General features: G+C 39.1%; 1 protein-coding gene across 1 annotated transcript in view; it reads right to left on the bottom strand.

Moving 5' to 3' along the window:
- GALNTL6 (polypeptide N-acetylgalactosaminyltransferase like 6) overlaps nucleotides 1–22,553 on the bottom strand; it is a gene marked incomplete at both ends in the record, with an annotated part of 444,156 nt that overhangs the window by 72,951 nt on the left and 348,652 nt on the right. The window contains one exon of the mRNA XM_082281626.1: nucleotides 3,881–4,066. Within this exon, the coding sequence (XP_082137752.1) occupies nucleotides 3,881–4,066 (186 nt within the window). The remainder of the gene's footprint in view (nucleotides 1–3,880; nucleotides 4,067–22,553) is intronic.

The raw sequence follows: 22,553 nt of genomic DNA, 5'->3' as shown, positions 1-22,553 counted from the left end.
CAGTTTTTTTCAGTTTCCTTTTTTCCGGAGAGAGACTGAGAGTTGAACTTTGCTTTTCCTTCCCTGGAATTTCGGATTTTCTCCCTTTTCTACTGGACTGCTTTAATATCAGAGCACATCAGGAGGACTTTCCACTGGGCACAGAGGGCCTGGCCCTGGCCCAAGCCCCAGCTCTGAGGAGACCAAAGGGAGGACTCTAACACTTTTTCCCAGGTTTTTTCTCCACAGCGAGAGATTTTATTATTTAGCATTATTTTCCTTTTCCTGTGTGTTTGGTAAAGAAATAGTTTTATCTCCTTCACTTTCCTTTGAGGAAAATTCATTTTTTCCCGAACCTGGTGGGAGAGGGGTGGTTGTGCCTTCTCTCAGGGGATATATTTCTAAATTTGGCCAAACCAGAACAAAACAAAACGAAACAAAGGACCGTATTGTGGCTCAGCTCCACAAAGCCATTTAGATACCCTACAAGTACTGAAATAACAGTCTTCCTTCGGTCTAAAAGCTGATAGTCAATTCTGAAAATATAAGTTAGATACCTAAATAGCTCTGAGAACCATCTTCAAGAGATGGCTCTTGGTTTCCTCATCCCCATCCCCAGCCTCTACCTTTCAAGGTCTCATGTTGAACAAAACCTGGTTTGGAACAGTGGAAACTGCTGGCCCTCTCAGGAAAGACTGACAGTCCAGAGCAGGGCTGAACCATGTACTTGTTAAGGATTTTGCACTACACATGGCAGATACAATCAGAGCTAGAACAGGGCAGCTTCAAAGCAATAAATACTCAACATGTCCTGTGTTGTGGTTTCCCTGAATGACTTTCAGTCACATGCAGTGCGGAGTGAATACAAGATATAACTTCAGATAAACACTTGAAAACATACACTAACTTTACTACTATTAACAGCCAGGTGGCATCTGATTTCAGTACAGTAAATATTTGCCATCTGAAGTTTATAAGAAAGTTCTCTAATCCCTTTAGAAAAACAGGGCACAGGGAAAATATACTAGAGGTGTGCTCATTTTCTATTTGTCTTTCACATAATGCTCTACTTTTTCTTTCAAAATAAAGCAGATTTGATTCTGGGCTTCAGTATTCCTCAAGATTCATTTCCAGGTCCTCTGGATGGTTGGCTATCTATAGGTATTCTACTGTATGTGGAATGAGAAAGATCTCATCCCTCTTGAGAACTAAGGGGCACTGATAAAGTTGCTCTCATCTTTCCGGTTTTCTGGTTTGAGGCTTAGGGTTCAATATCCAACTGCAACCTGGCTGCCATTATGAATCCTTAATTGCCATTCTATTTATTTTTCAGTTTTTACAGGGTGAAATCTGGCCAGATATATGGAACAGATTATCTTGATTTCACACAGGCTAGGGGATCAGGCCCAGCCAGGACAGGTTTATGAAAGTCTGATCCTGCCTGCCTAACATGATCTTCTTCTATAAGCAGGTACCCTGCCTAGTAGATCTGGGGAAGGGCTATGGACATTGTCTACCTGGTCTTCAGTAAAGCCTTTGATACTGTCTCTCACAGCATTGTCCTGGAGAAGCTGGCAGCTTAGACAGGTGGACTCTTCACTGGATAAAAGAGTGGCCAGATGGCCAGCCTGGAGAATGGCGGTGAATGAAGTTAAATCCAGCCGGTGGAAGATTGGAAGTGCTGTTGGGGCCAGTACTTTTGAACATCTTTATTGATGATCTAGAAGGAGATTAAGTGCACCCTCAGCCAGGTTGCAGATGACACCAAGTAGGATGGGAGTGTCAACCTGCTGGAGGGCAGGAAGGCTCTATAGAGGGATCCGGATAGGCTGGATCAAGGACTGAGGCCCTTGGCTCATAACTCCATGCAGCACTAAAGGCTTACAGATGCACATCTAGAAAGCTGCCCAGAGGAAAAGAACTTGGAGGTGCTGGTTGGCAGCATCTGAACATGAGCCAGCTGTGCCCAGGCGGCCAAGAAGGCCAATGGCATCCTGGCCTGTACCAGCAATAAGTGTGGCCAGCAGAACCAGAGCAGTGACTGTCCCTCTGTACTCAGTGCTGGTGAGGCTGCACATCAAGTGCTGTGTCCAGTTCGGGGCCCTTCAGTACAGGAAAGACATTGAGGCGCTGGAATGTGTCCAGAGAAGGGCAATGGAGCTGGTGGAGGGTCTGGAGCACAAGTCCTATGAGGAGCAACTGAGGGTGCTGGGGTTGTTTAGCCTGGAGAAAAGGAGGCTCAGGGAAGACCTGAGCCTCTTTACAACTGCTTGAAAGGAGGGGTTGTGGTAAGGTGGGGGTCAGTCTCTTCTCCCAGTGATAGGACAAGGGGAACTGGCCTCAAGTTGCACCAGGGGAGGTTCAGATTGGAGATTAGGAAAAATTTCCTCACTGAAAGAGTAATTAAGCATTAAGACAGGCTGCCCAGGGAAGTGGTGGGCTCACCATCCCTAGAAGTATTCAAAAAATGAGTGGACGTAGCACTTTGGGATTTTGTTTACTGGTCATGGTATTAGATCAAAGATTGGACCTGATGGTCTTGCAGGTCTATTCCAATCTTAATGATAATATTATTCCTTTCAGATGAGAAAGCAAGAAAAGGAACTGTTTTTGCAACTTGCAATTTTCTTGTGTTTAAGTTTGCAAAATTGAAGGGTTACTGCTGTAACCTAGCAAAAGACCTCAACGGACATGAGTGAGAAACTTCTTGAGATTTTTAAAATTTGTGGCAATGTATTTTGTGCAGTGGGACAAAATCAGAAGGCAAAGGAAAGGTGGCTGTACACATAGAGTACTCATGAGTGTTTAATGGCTACTTTTTGGGGCTGCATGTAGAAGGCTAGTTGAAACTTGTATTTCTCTCTGCTCCTTTATGCCATTTGTGCTTCACATGAAGACATGGAGGTTATTTTTAAAATGCAGATGTTGTAACTGAGGGCAAAGGGCTAACAAAGGGAAAGACTGTATGCATGATTTGATATGAAAGCCAGAAAGGAAAAAAATTTGCAATTTTGTGGATTATCTTGTTACTGATCTGAAGAGAAGCTAGTTACCAGGACTTTTCTTGGTCTCTACTGATAGCTCATTATCAGAACAGCATATCTTGCTGCAAATGCTTTATCAGCTTACCATGTGGCCCAAGAGTCCTAACAACAAAATCTAGAAACAATAACCATTAATTAGTGAAACCATAACCTTTTGTGTACTTAGTGCAGACTTTTAAAATTATTACAAATTTCTTTATTAGGCAACTCAGAAATTTCCTTTAGTTATGGTAGCAGAAAGCACTCACTTTGCAAAGCATATATACTTTGCATGTAGTCAGGCGTGTAGAAAAGAGAATATTGTTTCCTGAAGTGAAATCCTAGACTACAACAATTGATTCTTTCCATTCCTTTAACTAATGGAGCTTTGCTGGCTGCAGCTGGAATCCAGCAAAGCAGTCAATAGCAAATCATTCTTTCTGAGCTTCCTGTTGTGAATGCTGTTGCTATTGGATTTAACACTGAGGCCTTGGATATATTTACAGCAAAAGCTGTTTTAATGCAATGTAGAAAACTAGGAAGGAGTACAATACCTGCATAACAAAACTTTCAGGTGTATAGTAAGGACATAGCATAATACTAGATTTAGTGGTGTATTTAGTAGTAGTAATAATAAAATAAATTGTAACTATAGTAAGCTAAAGCAATACTGCAAGATTTTACTAGTCCTTTAGTCTCAAGAAACAAAATGCAACTTCTCACATTTCTTGGAGTTCTCTCTCATACTGACACTTCAGACACTGCAGCAGAACTGCAAACACTTTGATAAAGTGTATGTCCTGCTTACTGTAGGACATAGCTTCAATTGTTGGTTGCATGTTCTGATTTTAATGTCTGATGAACGCTCATGCACTTACTAAGCAAGGGAGGCAGCCAATTCACGTTGACTTCGCAGTGGGAATCCAGAAATGTCAAGACTTCTCCTCTAGCCAGCGAGGCTCCTAGCAGCCTTGTCCGAATGAGCCCTTCTCGTTTCTTGGTACGCACAATCCTCACCTTGGCAAAACGGACCATGTATTCCTCCAGCTTCTCTTTTAAATGCTCTAGAAAGAAGGGCAAAAAAGCGTCAGTGGTGCCAGGTCTGGAGGAGCCAACAGAAGGACAGGTTGGCGTACAACCTGCAAGGAGCTTATCTACTTCCATCTCTTGTCACTTCAAGTCCTCCAAACTCTGCCACAAATCCTCCTGAGATAGTTCAGAAAGTGCAAATATTCTGTGTTTTATCACACAGAGGAAGACACTGACACTCTGCTGCAGTTGCTACTGGCAAGCTGCCATCCACGATATAATGGCCAAAAGAGCTGCAGGATATTCATCCGTTCTCTGGCTCCTGCAGCCCAGGGCCATATAACACTCTGGCGTGTCATTTTATAAAGTGTCCTTTCCAAGTCAGTTTCCTATATCAACTTATTATGAAGAAATATGCATGGAAATAAATTTTAAAAAATAAAAATAGCAGGATGAGATTGCTTTTGTAATGGAAAATGAAGAAAGATTTTAATAGTTGGATACCAGCATGACAGCACATAGACAGCTGAATTTCTAATAAAATTAAGGTGCAAATTTAGAGTAGTTGATAAGTTCTCTGATCTGCAAAATCTGGTTGTTTGTATCGCAAAACATCATCTTTGGGAACATTTTTTCTTCTGATAAGAAATGCACCCCAAGATTCATAAGAAAATCCAACAACAAAAAATCACCCCACAGTTTTGCCTCTTCCTAAACACATCTACAAGACAAATCCTGATCTTTTGTCTTTGCTATAGCACCTCAGCTTGACACTCATTACTTTGGAAAAACATGATAATTTCATTCGTCAGGGAAAAAGGGAGAGAAAAGCTTAGCCTCTGATAAGTAAAACTGCTGATAAGCTACATTTAGTGATGCTAGGGTTTGCAAGCTAAGTCTCACTGAAATGGCTTTGTCAGGTTATGCTTGTTTCTGATATTGGCTACTAATTCTTTGCACTTTTATGGACACCAGGCCTTGTTCCTGTCCTTAAATCATTACAGATTGCAAGAATTTTGCTGTGGACAAGCCAAAAGGATTTCCATTTAGCAGTATCCTGGAGTATATAATGGTGACACACAAATTCAGGTCAATGAGCAAGCAAGTCACAACACTCACAGTGCAATACAGGATCCTGAAAAAAAAATTAAGATCCAGTGAAATAGAGCTCCGTGCACATGTTTCTTTTCATCTTGTTTTTTTCCTAGCTGACAAACACATAAGACTTTCCAAAGATACCTGCAGATTAGGAAGAAATAGAACACTGATGCGTATTTATGTGTATTTAGTGGAAGAGTACTACATGGGATGGTCCTCTGTACCGAGGAATCCTGATGCACACTAGCACGGAAGAGGGACTGGGAACATCAGCCTGCAAGGATAACAGAACAGGGGGCTTCTGGGAGGAGAAAGTCAACACTGTGGAGACATCCCGAGTCATAAGAGAGGTTTGTGCTCATAGTACTCCCTGGAAGAAGTATTAGGTCAAGTGAGGAAAGCCAAGTCTGCGGCAAAAACAAAAATAAAGAATGACATTCAGATGCATATAGAATGTTTTTGTCTTCTACTCTGTGGTTGACTGTAGAATACACATTAAATTCTGAAATAAGATGGAAAGAAGTATCCCTTTTTCCATCCCGTTTCACTATTTACATACCCAATAAAACCCCAACACAATCCCCCAACAGTAAAAATGTCAAGAGATGTCCTGTGTCTTGAACGGTGGGTTTTGTATGACCAACCACATTCACAGGACAAGGCCTGTGTGCTACTCTGACTCATTTTAGGTACTAGCTACAATTCAGTTTTGTGACTGAACTGAGGTTAATTCAAGCCCTGGATCATTTTGTGCCCACAGGCAAGACTGTTTAAAGTGTGTATTTATTGAACTGTTTTTCTGTTTTTATGAGCTCCATTGAGACTATTCCCATAGTGCAGGAATATAGAAGAAGGGAAATAGACCTTAAAAACAAAGATACAAAGATCTTGCAAGTAATATAAGGAAGTCTGTTAGGGCTGTCAGTCTGGATTTTTTTCTGTATTGTAAATCGTATCATCTAATAGCCATGAAAAATGAAAAAGCTCCAAAGTGACAGGTTATTACATATTTCCAAAGTAAATCAAATCTAATCAGTTAGGTACCGTAGGTTCTGTGAGTCCTCAGACACCAGAAATTTCCTGCAGTTCTCTAAGGTCACCTAACCCTTCTCCTCCTCCATCCACAAGTCTTCAGTTTGTTTGCACTGAATAGTGCATAGGGAGCCAGCACCAAGAGCAAGACCACATTGCTGCACATTGTACAGACACGCGCCAAAAAAGAATTGGGCTACTCAGCCAGAACACACCTCTCCAGCTGTGGAAGCAACCACTAAAAGCCTTGGCTATAGTACAAATGCCCCATCGTCACGTGCCTGCCCTCACAGATGGGTTCACTGATGAGGCTCTAAGCTGACCAGAGGAGCTGACCAGCTACTACATAGCTCTGAATTTCATTATGTGTCAGACACAATTGCTTTTTTACTCTTTGCTTTTTCTAGGTAGTTTCCCTCTTTGTGGGTGAAGGCAGATACCAAGAAAGCACCTAAACACTCTGATGGAGAGAAGCAGGAGCCTTACTTGGACAATTCAAATTGTTTGTGGTGTTGGTAGGCTCTCTGTTGCCTGTAGGCACATGTGAGTTGGACCTTCCCTAGCTGGTGTCACAATGGTTAGGGTAAGGCCCTTACAACAGGCAGTTTGAATACAGCCACCACTGATGTTTAAATGAACTCATACAAATGCACCCTTTTCACTGAAATTCAATCTCATACAAAGGAATTAATTTAATTCCTTACACATCTTTCAGTGAGCAAATTCTGAAAGCTGAGTGCCTATCTTCTTGGGAAAACACTTCAGCGAGGGATGATGTGAACTATCAAATTACGATACATTCTTTTCTGTTCTTATATCAATTGCTAAATAACAATAGAGTTGAATAATATGATTTGATTGTCATCAGTTGTATTGGAGCTTGAAATCCATGAAATCAATGGTAGTTCATACTGTTCTTTCATTAGATTCCTTGCAAACACGGGAAACAGGTCTCTTAAATTTTAAGTCTTTTTTTTTTACTTTTTAAATCTTGTAATTTGCCAAATCTATTAGAATAAAGGGCCCCTTTTCACAGAACTCCATAAATTTCCCTCACAGAAGAGAACATCAAATATTTTATTTCCTAGTACAACTGCATTTTCTCACAGATCCCAACTATTTAGTTGCTAATATTATCTCTAGAAGAAGGATCTCACACACAAACCCTCTACGTTACACATATACATTTACTAGGAAGCACACTGAAGTGCACAAGTAAACATGCATGAATCAATGTCAGCACAAAACTATAATTCTAGAGAAATTATTTGAAAGAAATTATAATGCAGTGTGTAAAATAGACAGCAACCTGTAATAAAAAGACATTCAAATGTCCAGAGGACAACACATTCTGCCCATTCACTACCAAAAGAAACAGTTTGAACAGATTTGCCATGACAATAGAAAAGGGTAGTAGGATGGTTTAATTTATATTCTGTAGTATTACATAAATTCCACTTTCAGAATTGGGCATGAGAGAGAAGCCAATATTTAAATTCTAGAGTAATCTATAAATGGTACCTTTTGCATATAAAGAAGCCAAAGCCCCTTTCATTAGATATGGGGACCAAATATCTAATTTGTAATTTAAAAGAAAATACATCATACTTTTCTTTACAGTGCTGATCAAATGAATCCATGAATCATAAGTTTGACACATGCCAGGCACCTGCTAGGGCAAGAGCTGGCACAAGTGGTGACAAATAAAGAATAATACACGGGCAGGCTGTTTACAGGCTGTCACTGCTCTGACAAGTGATGATAAAGGGAGGCATTATGTCTCTTCTAGTGACAGCCTGTAAACAAATTCTCCATTGTAATTGTTCTGCCTCCTCTGTCTTCATTTAAAGTCTGGAGAAGTTTTTCTAAAATAATAGCAGAGACACAGTTGCTTGGTCATAATAACTAAGGATCTACTCAAGCAGAGTACCCATTTACTTAATTTGGTGCCCAGAAATAAATTGGAAATCAGGGTTCTATCTTTGTCAGGAAAAAAATCACATAGTAGTAAAAGGCAGAACTGAAATTCTTCTCTCATGTTGGGATGCATACAGATGGTATTTCATTATCACATTAGTACCCATGTTGCTGTGTGAAAAGAAATGCTCCTCCAAGGTTATTGGAAAGGGAGACTTAAAAGTTTGTGTGAAAGCTAGAGCTGGTTTTCAGGATGTGCTTGACTGCAGTATGGACCATGAAAAAGGAAGGAAAATACAAAGAAAATAAAGTCTTCTGTTAAGGCCCACTTCTGGCCGACCAGGCAAGTCCACCCCAAATCTTTGCCTGTAACAGAGCCCTTCTCCACATCTAGCACCTCAAATTTCTGCCCAAAAGTACTAACAATTTCTGTTAAGGATCACTGACCCACAAATTATCAAATATTTAAGAGCAGCAACAGAGTCTGCTAAATGCTTGGATAAACAATTTGAACTAAATCTGTTTATTTCTAATCTGAATTGGCTGAGAGGTATGTAATTCCTTGCTCTGCCATTCCCAACATGAACCATATGAAAATAGTCCAAGAAAACCTTACAGAAGTAGAAAAGATATACTGGCCTCTCCTGTTACCTCAGCACAGGCATATGGGAGGAAGCAACGTGGCCAAAACTATATTAGTCTATGGCCTTAGGTCAAGAAAATAATACATAAGTGACTATCTGTCTTGGTGGAAATTAAAGCAGTAAAATGGCTATTTTGCCTTGCAAGAGCCACGAGGCCAGCTTTTTTGAGGCCAGATCAAGATTTTTCTCTATCTTTTTTACTCTCTGGCCAGCAACAAAGAGCTGTGTGTTATTATGCACAGACAAACCTGCAAGAACACTTACGCACCATCCATGGCTCTCATAGTGAGAAGAGCCTCCACCACCTTATTTCCCTTTCTGCAAGATGGGATTATCTTCCCAGGTAAAATTAGCAAGGATATCCTCCTTTCATTCCCTGAAACCTTGAACCAGAACAGCTTAATCTTTGGATGACTGACTTAAGCTTGACAGAAAATACATAAAGGAAACTGAGGGGCCTATGGTTTTTCAGTCATTATTTGCTTTCTGCTGCAATTGACAAGACAGCCCTCTGCAGTGCACTGTCATTCTTTTTACTTTCACTGACTGTATGTCTGCTACCATAAAAGCAAATCAGTCTGAACAGACAATACAAGGTGAGCCTACGAATTTGGGTACATAATTTTCCTTTCTTCCAGTTTCCCTTTAAGTTTATTATTTGCAGAAGGTTGGTTGGAAGTGCTAGTTGAACACAGAATGGTTGCACAGTCCATACCAGGCAGCTGCCACTTTTCATAGCCAAGTCAAAGACTACAAGGACAAGTCCCCGGGTTATAACTCTGGGTAAACTAATTCACTGCTGCACTACCCTTCTCACTAATAAGTCTAAAGTCCAAACTGAATCTTCCAAGCTGCATCCTGGGGTTGTGTCCTCTTATTATACCATCTGACAGTAGCAGGAGTAATTTAGTTTTGTCATCTCTGCAATTCCCATTCAAGTTACTGTGGGCAAATGTTAGATCACCATTTAGCTGCTTCTTTGCCAGACTAAACAAGCCCAGGTTTCTCAGTCTCTTGTCAAAGGTCACATACTTTTGGCCGATGACAGTCCTGCCAGTCTTCAGCTAAGCTGACTCCAGCTGTAGTCCTTGAAGAGGACTGCAGAGCCCAAAACTGGATGCAGAATTACAGCTCTGTGCAGAACAAACATGGTAAAACGCAAAATTTAATTTTATCTGCTTACTCTCATCCTAGTGTAGCCCAATCCATTTTGCCTTCCTGGTAATAAGGCCATCACTTTCTCCTATTCACTTGGTATCCACTATGACCTTTGCAGGTCCTTTACACCACACCAGCGAGCCAGTTTGCATCTTTACTGGTACATGGGGTTATTCACCTGGGTGCAGAATCTATCACTCCTTCTTGAACTGCATGAAATTTATTTTGCCCAATCCTAGAGCTTCCTGTATTATTTGATGTGTCAATCACTTTCTCCATTTTTGTATCATCCACATATTTGCTGAGGGCACACTATCTCATCACACAAGTTATCAGTGACTAGCATTGACCCCAGTACTTACCTAAGCTATTCTGCCAATTAGTCCTGACTAAGAAAATCTAGAGGAAGGATGAGGAAGTTTTCTGCCAAACAGATTTTAGCATCTGATCCATAGCCACTCTAGACAACAGCAAGTTCCAGAAGCAGACAGGTAGTGTGGAAGCTATTGGGTACAGTAAGTTCTGATACAGACTGATAAATAAGAGCAAAATTAATAGCCACTTAATAGCAATTGGCTAAGAGCAATCTTATTTTAGCACTAGATAACCCATTCTTTCCAAACAGTTTTGCACAGCTAAGACTAAGATCACTTGAGATCACTATGTACTTACTTACACAGACACTTGTGCCAAACACTTGGAAACTTGTTTTGGCTGTGATGTCTGGGTTAACTGGCTTGAGTCAAGCTAAAATGCAATCTCTTTTTTCTGATATTAAAAATGAGTCAAGCTAAAATGCAGTTTCTTTTTCTGATGTTAGTAATGACTCAAAGTCCTTGCATGATATCGTACAAGGCTATGGAGAGTATCCTGAATGTGCAATAGTTCTGTTCATTCCTTGCACATCAATGAATATAAACTCCCAGACAGCACCCTCATTTTGATTTCAACTACAGCCTGTTAAAGTTGAAAGAATCTCCAAACTCCATAGTAAATGCACATTCTTTTGCCACAACCCGAAAAGGTTAACATTACTAAGAGCAAGAGGCTGAACAGAGCAGATGAATACAGCTTGATTTCATTCAGGACAGACTTAAGGTAAACTCTAACAAATCTGTTTTGTTGTGTGTGAGCTTTCATACAGTCATGAAAGGAGTGACTGGGACTGCAGAATCTCTAAGGCAAACTGGGTTTGCTGAGACTTCTCCAACTATAGCTCCATTCAATAGAGATATGCAGAGATCCTGGTACCTCTTTGTTCCACTTCCCTGAGCCCAGGTAATTGTGACTTACCAGCCATTCTGTCACCAGCAGAGAAGCACCTTTGTCAACAAAGTGAGTGTTCAGGGAATTGAACACCTAAATATAAGCTGCGGTGACTGCTTACACAGATGTCACTGAAGCATCATTAAACTCTTGAGGTACTTTTCCATTCTAGATTTTTGAACAGGAAAAGGAGTGAAACACTTCATTTTTAGGTAGCAGTAATGCAGCACAGTAAGTCAAGCCACCTCATAAGCAGCTAGGGCTGGCTTGACAGTTTGTTGGGAGCACTGACGCAGCTCCAAATTTTCTTTTCTTCTAAGGACACAGTGAAAGACTTTTTTTATGGATTTACCCCAGCTGCCAGTTGTATGAGGTAGTTCTTGATACCCTCAATGGCATTGTAGTATGGTAACATGTCTTTTCTACAGCTGATGGCAGACTCTTCCATTTGCTGTGCTCACATCAGTCTAGCTCAGAGAAAGGGATTTCCAGCTGGGAGAAAGGTGGAACTACCTTTTACCCACAGACTAAATGAGCTAATCATTATTCATCATCTGAAAGCCTCCAAAGTAAGAAAATTACCAAAATCTTATTTTCATATCACAGTTAAACTCTTTCAGGTATTTATCAATGATTAATGTATTTTATATGTTAAAAAGGAGACAGAAATAACTTAAGCACTTACTCCTTATCAATTGATCTTATCTGGTTAATGGACAAAATTAAACCAATTAAAAAACCCCCAAGCCTTGGTATCCACCTCTGCTTTTTTAGCCTGTCTTTGCAGCCATGACAATTAAATGTATCTCCCCAAAATAAATACATCTTTTAAAGTAGAATATTTACAGACAATTACTCTTTCTTTGAATTTTCTTTGTATCTAATTTCAAAGCAATTATCTTTTATATACTCAGGCCGTTCACATTCTTTCAATGCCCATGTTCAGAAAAGAATTTTGAAACTGCCTGAGAAGCCCTATGACCTGCTTCTTCCCATATGTGCCTGTACCTATTTTGGGGTACCTATAATGGTCCCCCAATATTAGCTTTGAAAAAAAGTGATTAAATACGTTATTTTTTATAGCTCTGTTCCACCCATTGTACCAAAACAGTTTGCAATCTGTAATACATGGATGAATAACTTTGTTCACCAGAGGATAGACACATTATAAAATGCAACCACCTTATGCTAGATAAGGATGTTGGTTAAGAATATACAGCAAAGCAGTCTTAAATGGAAAGTAAAAATTAATTAAAAGGAAATTATTTTTGCTGCAAGGCAAATATAGTAATTGCCTGACTTGGAATGTGATCAAGAAACTGAGCCAATTAATGACCCAGCAGATTAAACAGGAGAGAGCTCTCAGTGCACAAACAGGAAACAAAAGCCACATTCCCCTCTGCTTGTCCTCCTGCTAACTGTATGGGTTGAGAGCACTGCAAGTACAGTGCCTGGCCTCAAGGGTGAAAAGAAACCATACTATTCACTTTGAATGGCACTTTGCAGAATGTTTTGCTCCCTGGAATAGCTTTACCACAACAGCAGCATGGGTGATGGAAAAAAGTTCAACCAAACTGGGAGGAATTTCTTCCTGGTATCATCTTGGTAGCCCTGAACTTCATGTGACCCATACAAGTGTACCCAGGGGATGAGAAGGAAGGCAGAGGAGGTTGCAAAAGCTTTTTTAATGAACATTTTTTTTTACCACAGAGACTTTACTGTGAACGCACACACTTGTTTTTCTTACACCTCTAATTCAATGAATGTTACTACGGCTACAGCTCGAGCAAGAGTTTGGACTACTAAATTACCTATAAGGAAAACCATTTCAGTAAACAGTAAGATAATGCAGAAATGTACAGCTGCCTTTATAGATCATTCTCTGAACACAGTTACGTAGCACAGACCTGTCAAAAGAGTGACCTTGCTGAGTTAAAATTTGATTATTTTTAACAGGTCTGTTTACTACAGAGGTATTTATACAGTAACTTGTCCTCAAGGGAAGTACATTGTAAGGTTTCTTCCAGGCTGCAAGGCCAATTAGAAGGTTATTTGGAAGTGAATCCATGAAAGAGAAACTTTCCTTGAGATCAATACATTAGTCACAAATGCCATCCTCTTTCTTTCACAGTCACAATTTTGCATCCTGACAATACTGATTCTTAAAAATTGTAAATGATGACCTGTCAAGCAGCACTTCCTTTTGCAAGGTATTTTTAACACTGCAAAGAGCCTGGCAGATTTCGAGACCTGTCTTTAGACTGACATTTTCTCTGTTTTGCCTGAAACTATCTTTGACATACTTTTAGTTCTTCCTCCAAAATATACCACTGACTTTTGCAATGGGTGTTGTCTTCAGAGAAGAGTTTTCCCTCATTCCTCTCTTTTTAACCTCTCAAATGCCAAGGACAGATTGTATTGGAGAACTGGTAAAACACCACTGTGAGGATGGCAGGGATCTTATGTTTGCAGAGGACCATAACACTGTCCCTTGGGAAGACTGGAAATAGAATTCACAGAACACATGTGATTTTTAAGTGGCATCAGATTCTGGTACAGGTCCCCACATTGAACACTCATTTCCCAGAGTAATTCTACTGACATTCTAACGTGTTGCAAACTTAGGCTTGACTAACCTAAAGATATTGGAATATGGCCATCTACTCACAGAATCTTTGAATAACCTCCTGACTAACTGAAAGAGCTATACTTCTGTAGTTCTTTTCCATTTTATGTGCTAACCATTACAGGTTAATGGTCAGGTTTTAAACAGAGCTTGAAGTTAATCCTTTTCCTCAAGAATTTAGTGGTTTTTTTCCCCCTAGTGCACAGGATTTTTGATGTAAATAAGAGAAGTCCTTGAAATATGCTTTCAAAGAGAAGTCCTTGAAATATGCCTTGAAACTCAGATTTCAAAATACAAAATAAGATTGTGGGCAATATCTTATTTACTGTCTTTGAAATTTGATATTTTAACAAGTTGATCTTGTCTTCCAACTTTTGTATCAATATTTTTCTGTTTAAAAATGCCCTCTCTGACAGAGGAACTGGAGTTCTGAGGTACCAAATCTTTCCTGTGGAGTGATGAATTTACCTAAGCTCTTGCACAGTGCAACAGGATAAAACATGTAGATACTCAGTGAGTTCTCTCTGACCTACTGAAAGAGGCCTTAAATTCCTAGCAGTGCAAATGCCAGCAGCATGGAGCCATAAATTTCCAATCATCCTTTGTATCTCCTGAATTTTATTTCCTATAACAAAGCACCTGGCAATACTAGACTTTTTTTTACAGGTGGAATGCAGGCCTTTATAAGCTTCAAGAACACTTATTGTTGAAGGAAGTATCCAGTTCCTTCTCTCAATTGCTGCATTTCATCATCCAAACATTTTCTTTTCTTAGCTGTTATTTCAAGAGTTTTTCCCTTTTTCAATTTTGCCCAGAGTGGACATACAACCCTTCTTCTGAAACTTTGAAACTAAAAAGTTTCTGTTTTTTACTAAGCTAGAACTGTAGTTCTCAAAACTGTTTCAATCATTTAACTGCAGAAGTTAGCCCTGTTAGTAGTATAACCTTTGCACTCACTGCAATGTCGAGGAGCACAGTGAAAGAAGATGGAGTTATTATTGCTGAAGAGATTTTCAGAAAGCTGCAGTCCATGGAAGTTCTCTGAAAACCTACTGGCAAAGAAAAGCAATCAATTTAAGTCATGTTTTCTAGATTAGGTCAGGTACCTTGTTTACCCCCTTTCATTATTTGCAACAGTTTGCTTCCAAAATTAGGTCTATTGAAAACTTACAGGGAAAGAGTTGTTTGGGTTACATACTTTGAAGCAGGAGAATTAATTATCAAAAAGGAAACATTCTCTGTTCACAGACTATCTGCTATGATGATGTTCCTCTACATAATGAGGCAAACACTGATGCATAATTAGGCATCTTCTAACATCACTGTGAGCTATTAATCAAACAAGAACCCCATGTTTTATCATAGATATGTGATCTGCTTTTTACTTTTTATTTAAAACAAGAAAAAGAATAAATAAATGAGCTGCTACATAAATCAAGCTTTGGAAGGAAAGACATCAAGTTCTTTCTTTTCTTTGTTATGTTTTTCTCCCTTTGTTTTAAACATTGAATCAACCTGTCTTTTTCCTATCTCTCTCAGTTGTCACAACTGTTCTGCAGTATCACTAATGCTCTTCACATTCTCTTTATTCTGGCATGTTGCCTCATTAAGGCTAAGAAACAGAAAGACAGATTGAATATTAAATTAACATCTAAGACCTAAAGTTTAGCTAATTAAATAAATAAATATTATATTGAATAATAACTACCAGATCCAAGCTCCGGGAAGCTTTCACACAATGACAAAGGGATTAGGCTCAGACTACACCCATACATTTCTATACATTTTATTTTGAATATTCCTTCACCACTTTCTCTCACCCAAACAGCTGTCTTGCAACATCAAAAGACAGAGGATATAACCTAGTATTTTTCAGTTTACATGGCAACAAAGCTTATGGTAATATAGTCATCTGTGCATACAACGAATAAGGATGGCATGGACTGGTATTAATCTCTGGAAAACCGAGCCTTCCTATAGACAGCCACATGAATCCAGATTCAAACACAGGGCTTGTTACATCTGGATATACATTTTACTTGCATAAACACAGTATTGTCCTAGTGATCTTTTTAAATCTTTCGTAAGGAAAGGATTAATGGACTAGCTGGTATCAAGTGAGAAATAAATCATTACCATGAACATGTCTTATCGCTCTTAGAAAGTGTAAAGCCATTTCAAAACTGGAATAGTTACACCTACTTTACAGCATTTTACCAATCCTTAAAGATGGACAAAATGCTGTAATTCTGAACACAATTTTCACACCTTTATTACTGTTAAAACCACATATTATGGATTCAATAAAGGACATAACCTTTGTGTTTCATATTTCCTTGACATATAAAAAAATAACCATTTAAATCCATAATAGAAATACCTGAATTTAAGAAATATCTGAATAGAAAAATGAAAGATTGTATAATTTTCATTTTAAAGTGCTTTTTACTGAGCATTCAGTAGACTGTCAATATCTTGACTGATACAAGAAGTCCCACTGGTCCTGACCAGACCTATATGAATCCTCCCCTCACCACCACCTTTTCACTGAACTGGAAGCATGGTTCACGAAACACCATGTGTCACTTACACTTCTCCCCAGTTTTGTGCCAGTGTGAGGTTTCCCACCTTTAGCAGACCAAGGTTTTGTTTTTAAAAAAAGGTGTAACTAAAGAAGTGGGAAAGTTACTGCCATTCCCTGTAAACATTTTTTTTTTTTTTTTAGTCTATGTGTCCTCTGCACTGTAAGTTGAAAATCAGCCACGTGAAGATTTACTGCAGTAAGCACGCTAAGTGCAACGCAAAAATAAATCAAGGCAGAAAATATTCTCCGTGGAAAAACTTTTCATTGTATGAGTCACATTTCAAGAGAGGTACTGTGCTACCTAAAGATAACTTCCTCCAGCTACTCAGAATTACACAAGCAGCAGTATCTTTCTAACAATCAAGTTACTCATCTCTATGGCAGCTCCAGCAAGGGCTTTCCTGCGAAAACACAGGTATTTTTTCATTTAGCTGTAGTTTCATCTGTAGAGCTGGGAGGTTTTCCCATGGAAATGTTGCAATCACATCTCTCTTTTTTATTTTCAGGTTTTGTTTAATTTTTTATAACTTATTCCCCAAAGTTTGTTTCTTTTCTGTTTCTTTTGAGGGCATAGCTTAGGCACAAGAAGAACAAGTAGGTAACAAATAAAATAGGTATCGGTAAAAGCAGGGACAAACAAACAGAGAAACTGCCACCATTGACCCATGTACCAGTTTTGCAACTGTTCTCCTCTAGTGAATTTTTAGAAATTAAAGAAAAATGGGGAAAAAAATAGACTAAATTTTCTGATTAGCTAAGACATTCCTAGATCTATTTATCATCATCTGGAATGGTAGATGCTTATCAGACTCTGGAACACAAACTGTCACAGCACTTACACCCCAAGAAACATGTTTAGCTTAATTTCAAAGCTACTTGAGAGCTGGAGCTCTGAATTCTTTCTAGAGTAAAGTTTCTGTGTCCATGTTTTCTTGGAAGCAGCTTAAAGGAAGTCAGAGCAACAGAAAAATAACAGGGGAGTTAATAACACAGTGGGCAAAGCTGAATACAGGAACACTATGAACACCAAACCAGCTGATAGCACATAAGTAAAAGGTAAAATAAAAATAACTACCAATATTATGATATGGATATGACTTCTATTCATACCAGCCTATCATTCTGCTGTAGGGTTGGGCTTTTAGTTCTGCTGTAAAGGGCACACTGTATTTCAGCAATACATCTTGTCATTTGGTTCACCTTGCGGCACGGAGCCAAAGGGAAAATACTTAAAACTCAGACAAAAGAACCCAATTTCCAAAAGAACAGCTGGAGATGTTCAGAAGCAAGATACAACATGCTACCTGGTTTCTTTCACTGACACAAATTCCCTTTGTCAAGAGGAAATTCTCTCTAGGATAAGAGACTCCCTTAATGGGAAATTTCCCTTGGTATGAAGGTGATGTGCTCCATTTATTAAGATTACCAGACAACTTTTTAAAGCAAGAGTTCTACACAAGTGTAAATTTTGGTTCCAAGGGAATCAAGGATTGAAGGACTCATTTATATTGTAGCTCTGTGGACCATTCCATTTGGCATGGCCAGGCGCTAGCAATAGACCTCAGTTTTTATAAAAAAATTAAACACATCAGGACATGGGACTTGTGCTGTGTCTTGGACTTATCCTATCTTGATTTGCTGTATCTGTAAAAATACATAAGAAACATAGACCATACCTGCAACTTGCTTAAAGAGCTGATGATTATCATCTAGCTTTCCCTAGACGCTGGTTAGGCACCAAGCCCCATGAAAAAATTATTTGTTTACTTGCCTCTGCTATAATTGAGCAGAGAAGGGGAAATTAAAACTTTATTTTTGTAAGGTGAAATAAGGATTATTTAGGAAACGGAAAAAACTTCAAGGCAAAACAGGTCCACACTTAAACAGTTACAGTATGTGATAAACAGCTATTATAGCACTGGCTTTCATGGGTAGTGAAATGTAACAAATATTATGTATCGGAATATGTTAGGAAAATTATATGCATGTTAAGAATAACTTTGCTATGCAGATATTTACTAATTAACATTATAACTAGGATTAAAGTTACAAGATGATTATATAGCTTGAGTTATAAGATCCCTATATAATTTGAATTATAACTTTTTATACAATGTAATAGCTAGTATATGGTTAACTAATCACTTAATGCTTAAATAAGCAGAAAGCCAGGCGGATAATCTCAAAAATAGACAAGATAAGAGAAGCAGCAGGATGTGCTAATGAGAATGGAATTCAAACCGGTTAGACCCAGAAAGACCTAGTAACACCATAAGTGTGCATGCTCCAAAGACAAAGTTGCAAAGTTCAAGATGTGAAGAAGACCTGAGCCTTTATCAGAGAAGACCCCCGAAGACCCCTCACATCATAATACGCATGCTCTAATATCAGGGGAGAAACTAAGTTAATCCCTTCCAAAAAAAAAAAAAAAAAAAGTGAATTAGTTCACAGAAGAACTATGCGTATGCATTGTAGTTTATTAATATGCATGATGTTAAAGCATATAACTGGGAAATTTGTGTGAGTGCCTGTGGCTATGAGCTAAGTAAGCACCCAGCACTGTCCTTTGCTTTAAGTGACCTCTGTCCCCTATTGTCCCTTATTAAATTTATAAAACCCCAAAAACAAAAGGAGTGGGCTTCGTTTCCCACAAGTATAAAGAAAATTTATTACTAACAGAATTAAAAGAAATAATGAGAAATTAAAGCAAGCTTCCAGAACACCTTTCTCTTCCAGTAGCTCCCTCTTTCCACCAACCCGTGCAAAGGAAACAAACATGGAGTTTGGTGTTCCATTTTTTAAGAGTCTTTCTATGTTTAAGGGAAAGAATTTCTTTTGCTGTGCCATAGGATCCTTGCCACAGGAGATAGCTCTCTGCGAACTTCTCTAGCGTGGTTCAAACTTTCACAAACAACAGTCCACCTGGAATCTGCTGCAGTGAAAAAAAGAAAAATCCCTCCCATGAATTTTGCAGTCTTCCCCCACTGCCATCATGCGTCATAAATAACATGGGGTTTAGTCTTTTAAGGATGAGCTATTCCAGCCTGAAAGTACAGGCTCTCTTCTCAATCTCTAAAAGTCTTTCACCGCATCTATATACTCTGGCGTGAGTATTTTTCATGAACTGCATATGGATTTCTACATCCTCCCATGTACCTCATTTTATGAACTATAGGGAAAACAAATTGCTGTATTATATCTTCACCATGGCTTGCAAGGAGAATTTTCAGCTCTGGCACTGGAGTGCCTGCTCTCCTTCCCTTCCTTTACTGACCTTGGCGCCGCCATGTTGGCTTCATCTTACACGATCTCACTTTTCCTTTCTCTCTGACCTGAAGGAAAGCTGGTGCCTGTTAAGCTGTGGCTAAGAAGTTGATCTTGTCTCTTGTCTGGGCTCCACTGGGGGGAAAACTCGCCATGTCTCTTGTTGCTGGCTGCATGATGTTTTTGCTCGGTTTGACGTGAGCTGCGCTGGCTGTGTGGAAGGGGCCTGCTGGGCCCAGAAGCCAAGTCCCGCGGTTCTGGCTGCGCTGTTGTTTAAGGCTGGTCATGGCTGCCTGCCGAGCCAGCACGGTTTTCCCTGGCGGCTCGGCCCCGCGCTGCCACGCTGGGGGGCTCAGGCCTGCTGCAGGACGGGGCCCGGAGGCCCCCCCTTCACCACCCCTGGGGGGGCGGAAACAGGAACATAAGGAACTTCCCGCCCTTGCTCTTCCTTCAAATATGTAAATTGCAGAGATGGTACCAACTTTTTTGTTTGTTTAGCAACCTGTCCATCGAACTAAGTTTAAACTACTACACTGTAATACCACAATTACTGGTGGGAAGTTGGCTGCTGCTCATTCTGTGTTTCTAAGCTTTAGTTACATTATCAGATTTATATTCAGTCAATTTTTTTTTTCATTTTGTTTAGTTGTGTATAGTTGCACGGTTCTCTCTGTTAAAGGAAATCATAGCATCTACAGAGAAGGATTAAAAAACCTAAGTAATCAGGCCTGGGAGGAAGAAGCCCTCATTCTCTACTTCGTACTCCTGCTGGCAAAAACTCAACTCAGTGGAGCAACACACAGGGAGTGTGAGCATATCACTAGAGAAAAGGGTAGATAAAAAGATGCTGGCTTAAAACTACTTTAATATCATCAATAGCAAGAAGGAATAATTAGATAATTTACATAAGTGTAAATACAATTTAAATTGCACTAAGTTAAATGACTGAGACATTCTGATTAGGCAATTAAAGCATTAGATCAACAGTACATTTTAATTCTTGGATACAAACGTGTGCTCTTTTGTTTCCCAAAATTGTATATAAATTGTATATATAACAACACACACCATGCTTTTGGAAGGATCTCACTGAATGTGAGAGAATAAAAAATATTTCAGTTTCCTTTGAACGTGTCCTAGAAACTTCTCATAGTGTCTTGTTTCAATAACCCTACTGTGTGTTTCGTTTAGCAACTACTCCAGCAAAACTCTGCAGAATACCTTGAAAGCAACTAAGTCAGCAAGGCCAGTATTTTGTCTATTCGTCAATGTCAATACTGTTTTTACTTTTAAGGCCCTTTGCAGCCTCCAAACACCAGAGCTATCTGTTTCATCAGACAACAGTTTACCATGGGACTTAGGGCTTGTTAATGTAAAGATTCAGTATCTGCCATAAGACTGAGGAAGCTTTACACACACAAGCAATTCTTTATACATTTATCAAGTTTATGAAAATGCACTTTGTTTTAAGCCAAGATCTTCTGAAAAGGACTTTCATATAACACAGGTAATTTGCAAACCATACAGGGAAAACTTCAGCATATACAAAATAACGGGAGGTAGATACAAAAATATAAAACCATCTCCATATTTGATGGCTCAGATGAGCTTCCCTAAACCTCAGCTAACCAGGTACAAACTCTCTGTGAGCTTCTTTTCACCAGAGCTGCTACAGTGCTGTGGGACCTCAGTTCAGTCCCTGCCTCATTTCACTTTTCCTGGAACTCATTTCTGGGGAGTGTGAAGGGCTCAAGGTCACTGCCAAGAGGAGCTTTAAGAACTGCTGGCAAAGCAGGGAAATTTCTGACTCCATTGAGCCATTGCAGTCTAAGGACTGCATAGGGCAGCACAAAGTCTTTAAGACATTGCCCCCAAGTAGCAATACAGACATTCTACCCGTGTGTGTACATACATGAGGATGGGAGGTGACAGCAGATGGGAAATTCACTCTTTGTGAAGCTCCCATCTTCACTCTGGTGATTGGTTAGTCAACAAAAGTGAACAAATTACCTTCGCAGGTGGCTAAAGCTGAAAACAAATACTTAAACTTAGGACTATTTATGTGGTAGGAGCCAATTTAATACCATGACCGAGTTTTTCTAAGTATTTCTATTCACTTTGGAGTTTTCACCAAATTAACTGTCAGGCTACAGAAAGTTTCACTTCTTTTTGCAATGAAGCCCAGTTTGTTTGTTTGTCCCAAACTTTGCCTACATTTCAAACATATCTGTAGAGAACAAATGGAACTCTGAATCTATTGTATGCTTCTGATTTATTTAGTCTTGTTTTTTCCTACAGGTTTCACATTTCTTCATAGTCTCTCTTCCTGAGCAAAAATGGATTGATTGCAAAAAAAATGGAGAGGGATTCTAAAAGTCAGTTAACTATGTATTCATATATTGTCACACGCTCTGTATTATTGCCATTATAGCTATGGTTACATGAAATTAAAGAATAAAATTAGATTGTGGGCACTGTTATAGGGAAAAAGACAGACAACACTAGTTATTTTTCATTATTATAAGCTAAATTTAATTTCCTTTTCCTATTTCTGAGTGAAAAGGTGACTGCCTTAGTAAAAATGGAGAATGGTTACTATTGGTAGCTTTGTGAAACACTTTGTTATTCAGCAATGGAATGACAGCATGTATTTCATGTCATGTAAGACTTACTAAAGGGCCCAAACTAAAAAGACTCTCCAGGACTTGTCACTCCATTTAATATTTTATAGTACTGCCACATACACTTTTAAACATCCAATTAATTTTTATGAATGTTCTGATTTTTTTCTGAAAACAAACCCAGGGTGAATATGTGTAGTTTTAAAAAGAGTTACCTTGCACTGAACTTCTCCTGGAAAACTTCAGCTAATATAGCAAAGCACAAATAGTCATCCGATTCACAGCATCATTTCTCTCAGATTTTTCTGTCGT

This window comes from Coloeus monedula, assembly GCF_965178545.1.
Source record: "Coloeus monedula genome assembly, chromosome: 5".
Taxonomy (NCBI): Eukaryota; Metazoa; Chordata; class Aves; order Passeriformes; family Corvidae; genus Coloeus; species Coloeus monedula.
The sequence above is the reverse complement of the archived record's forward strand: the minus strand, read 5'-3'. Positions and strand labels throughout refer to the sequence as shown.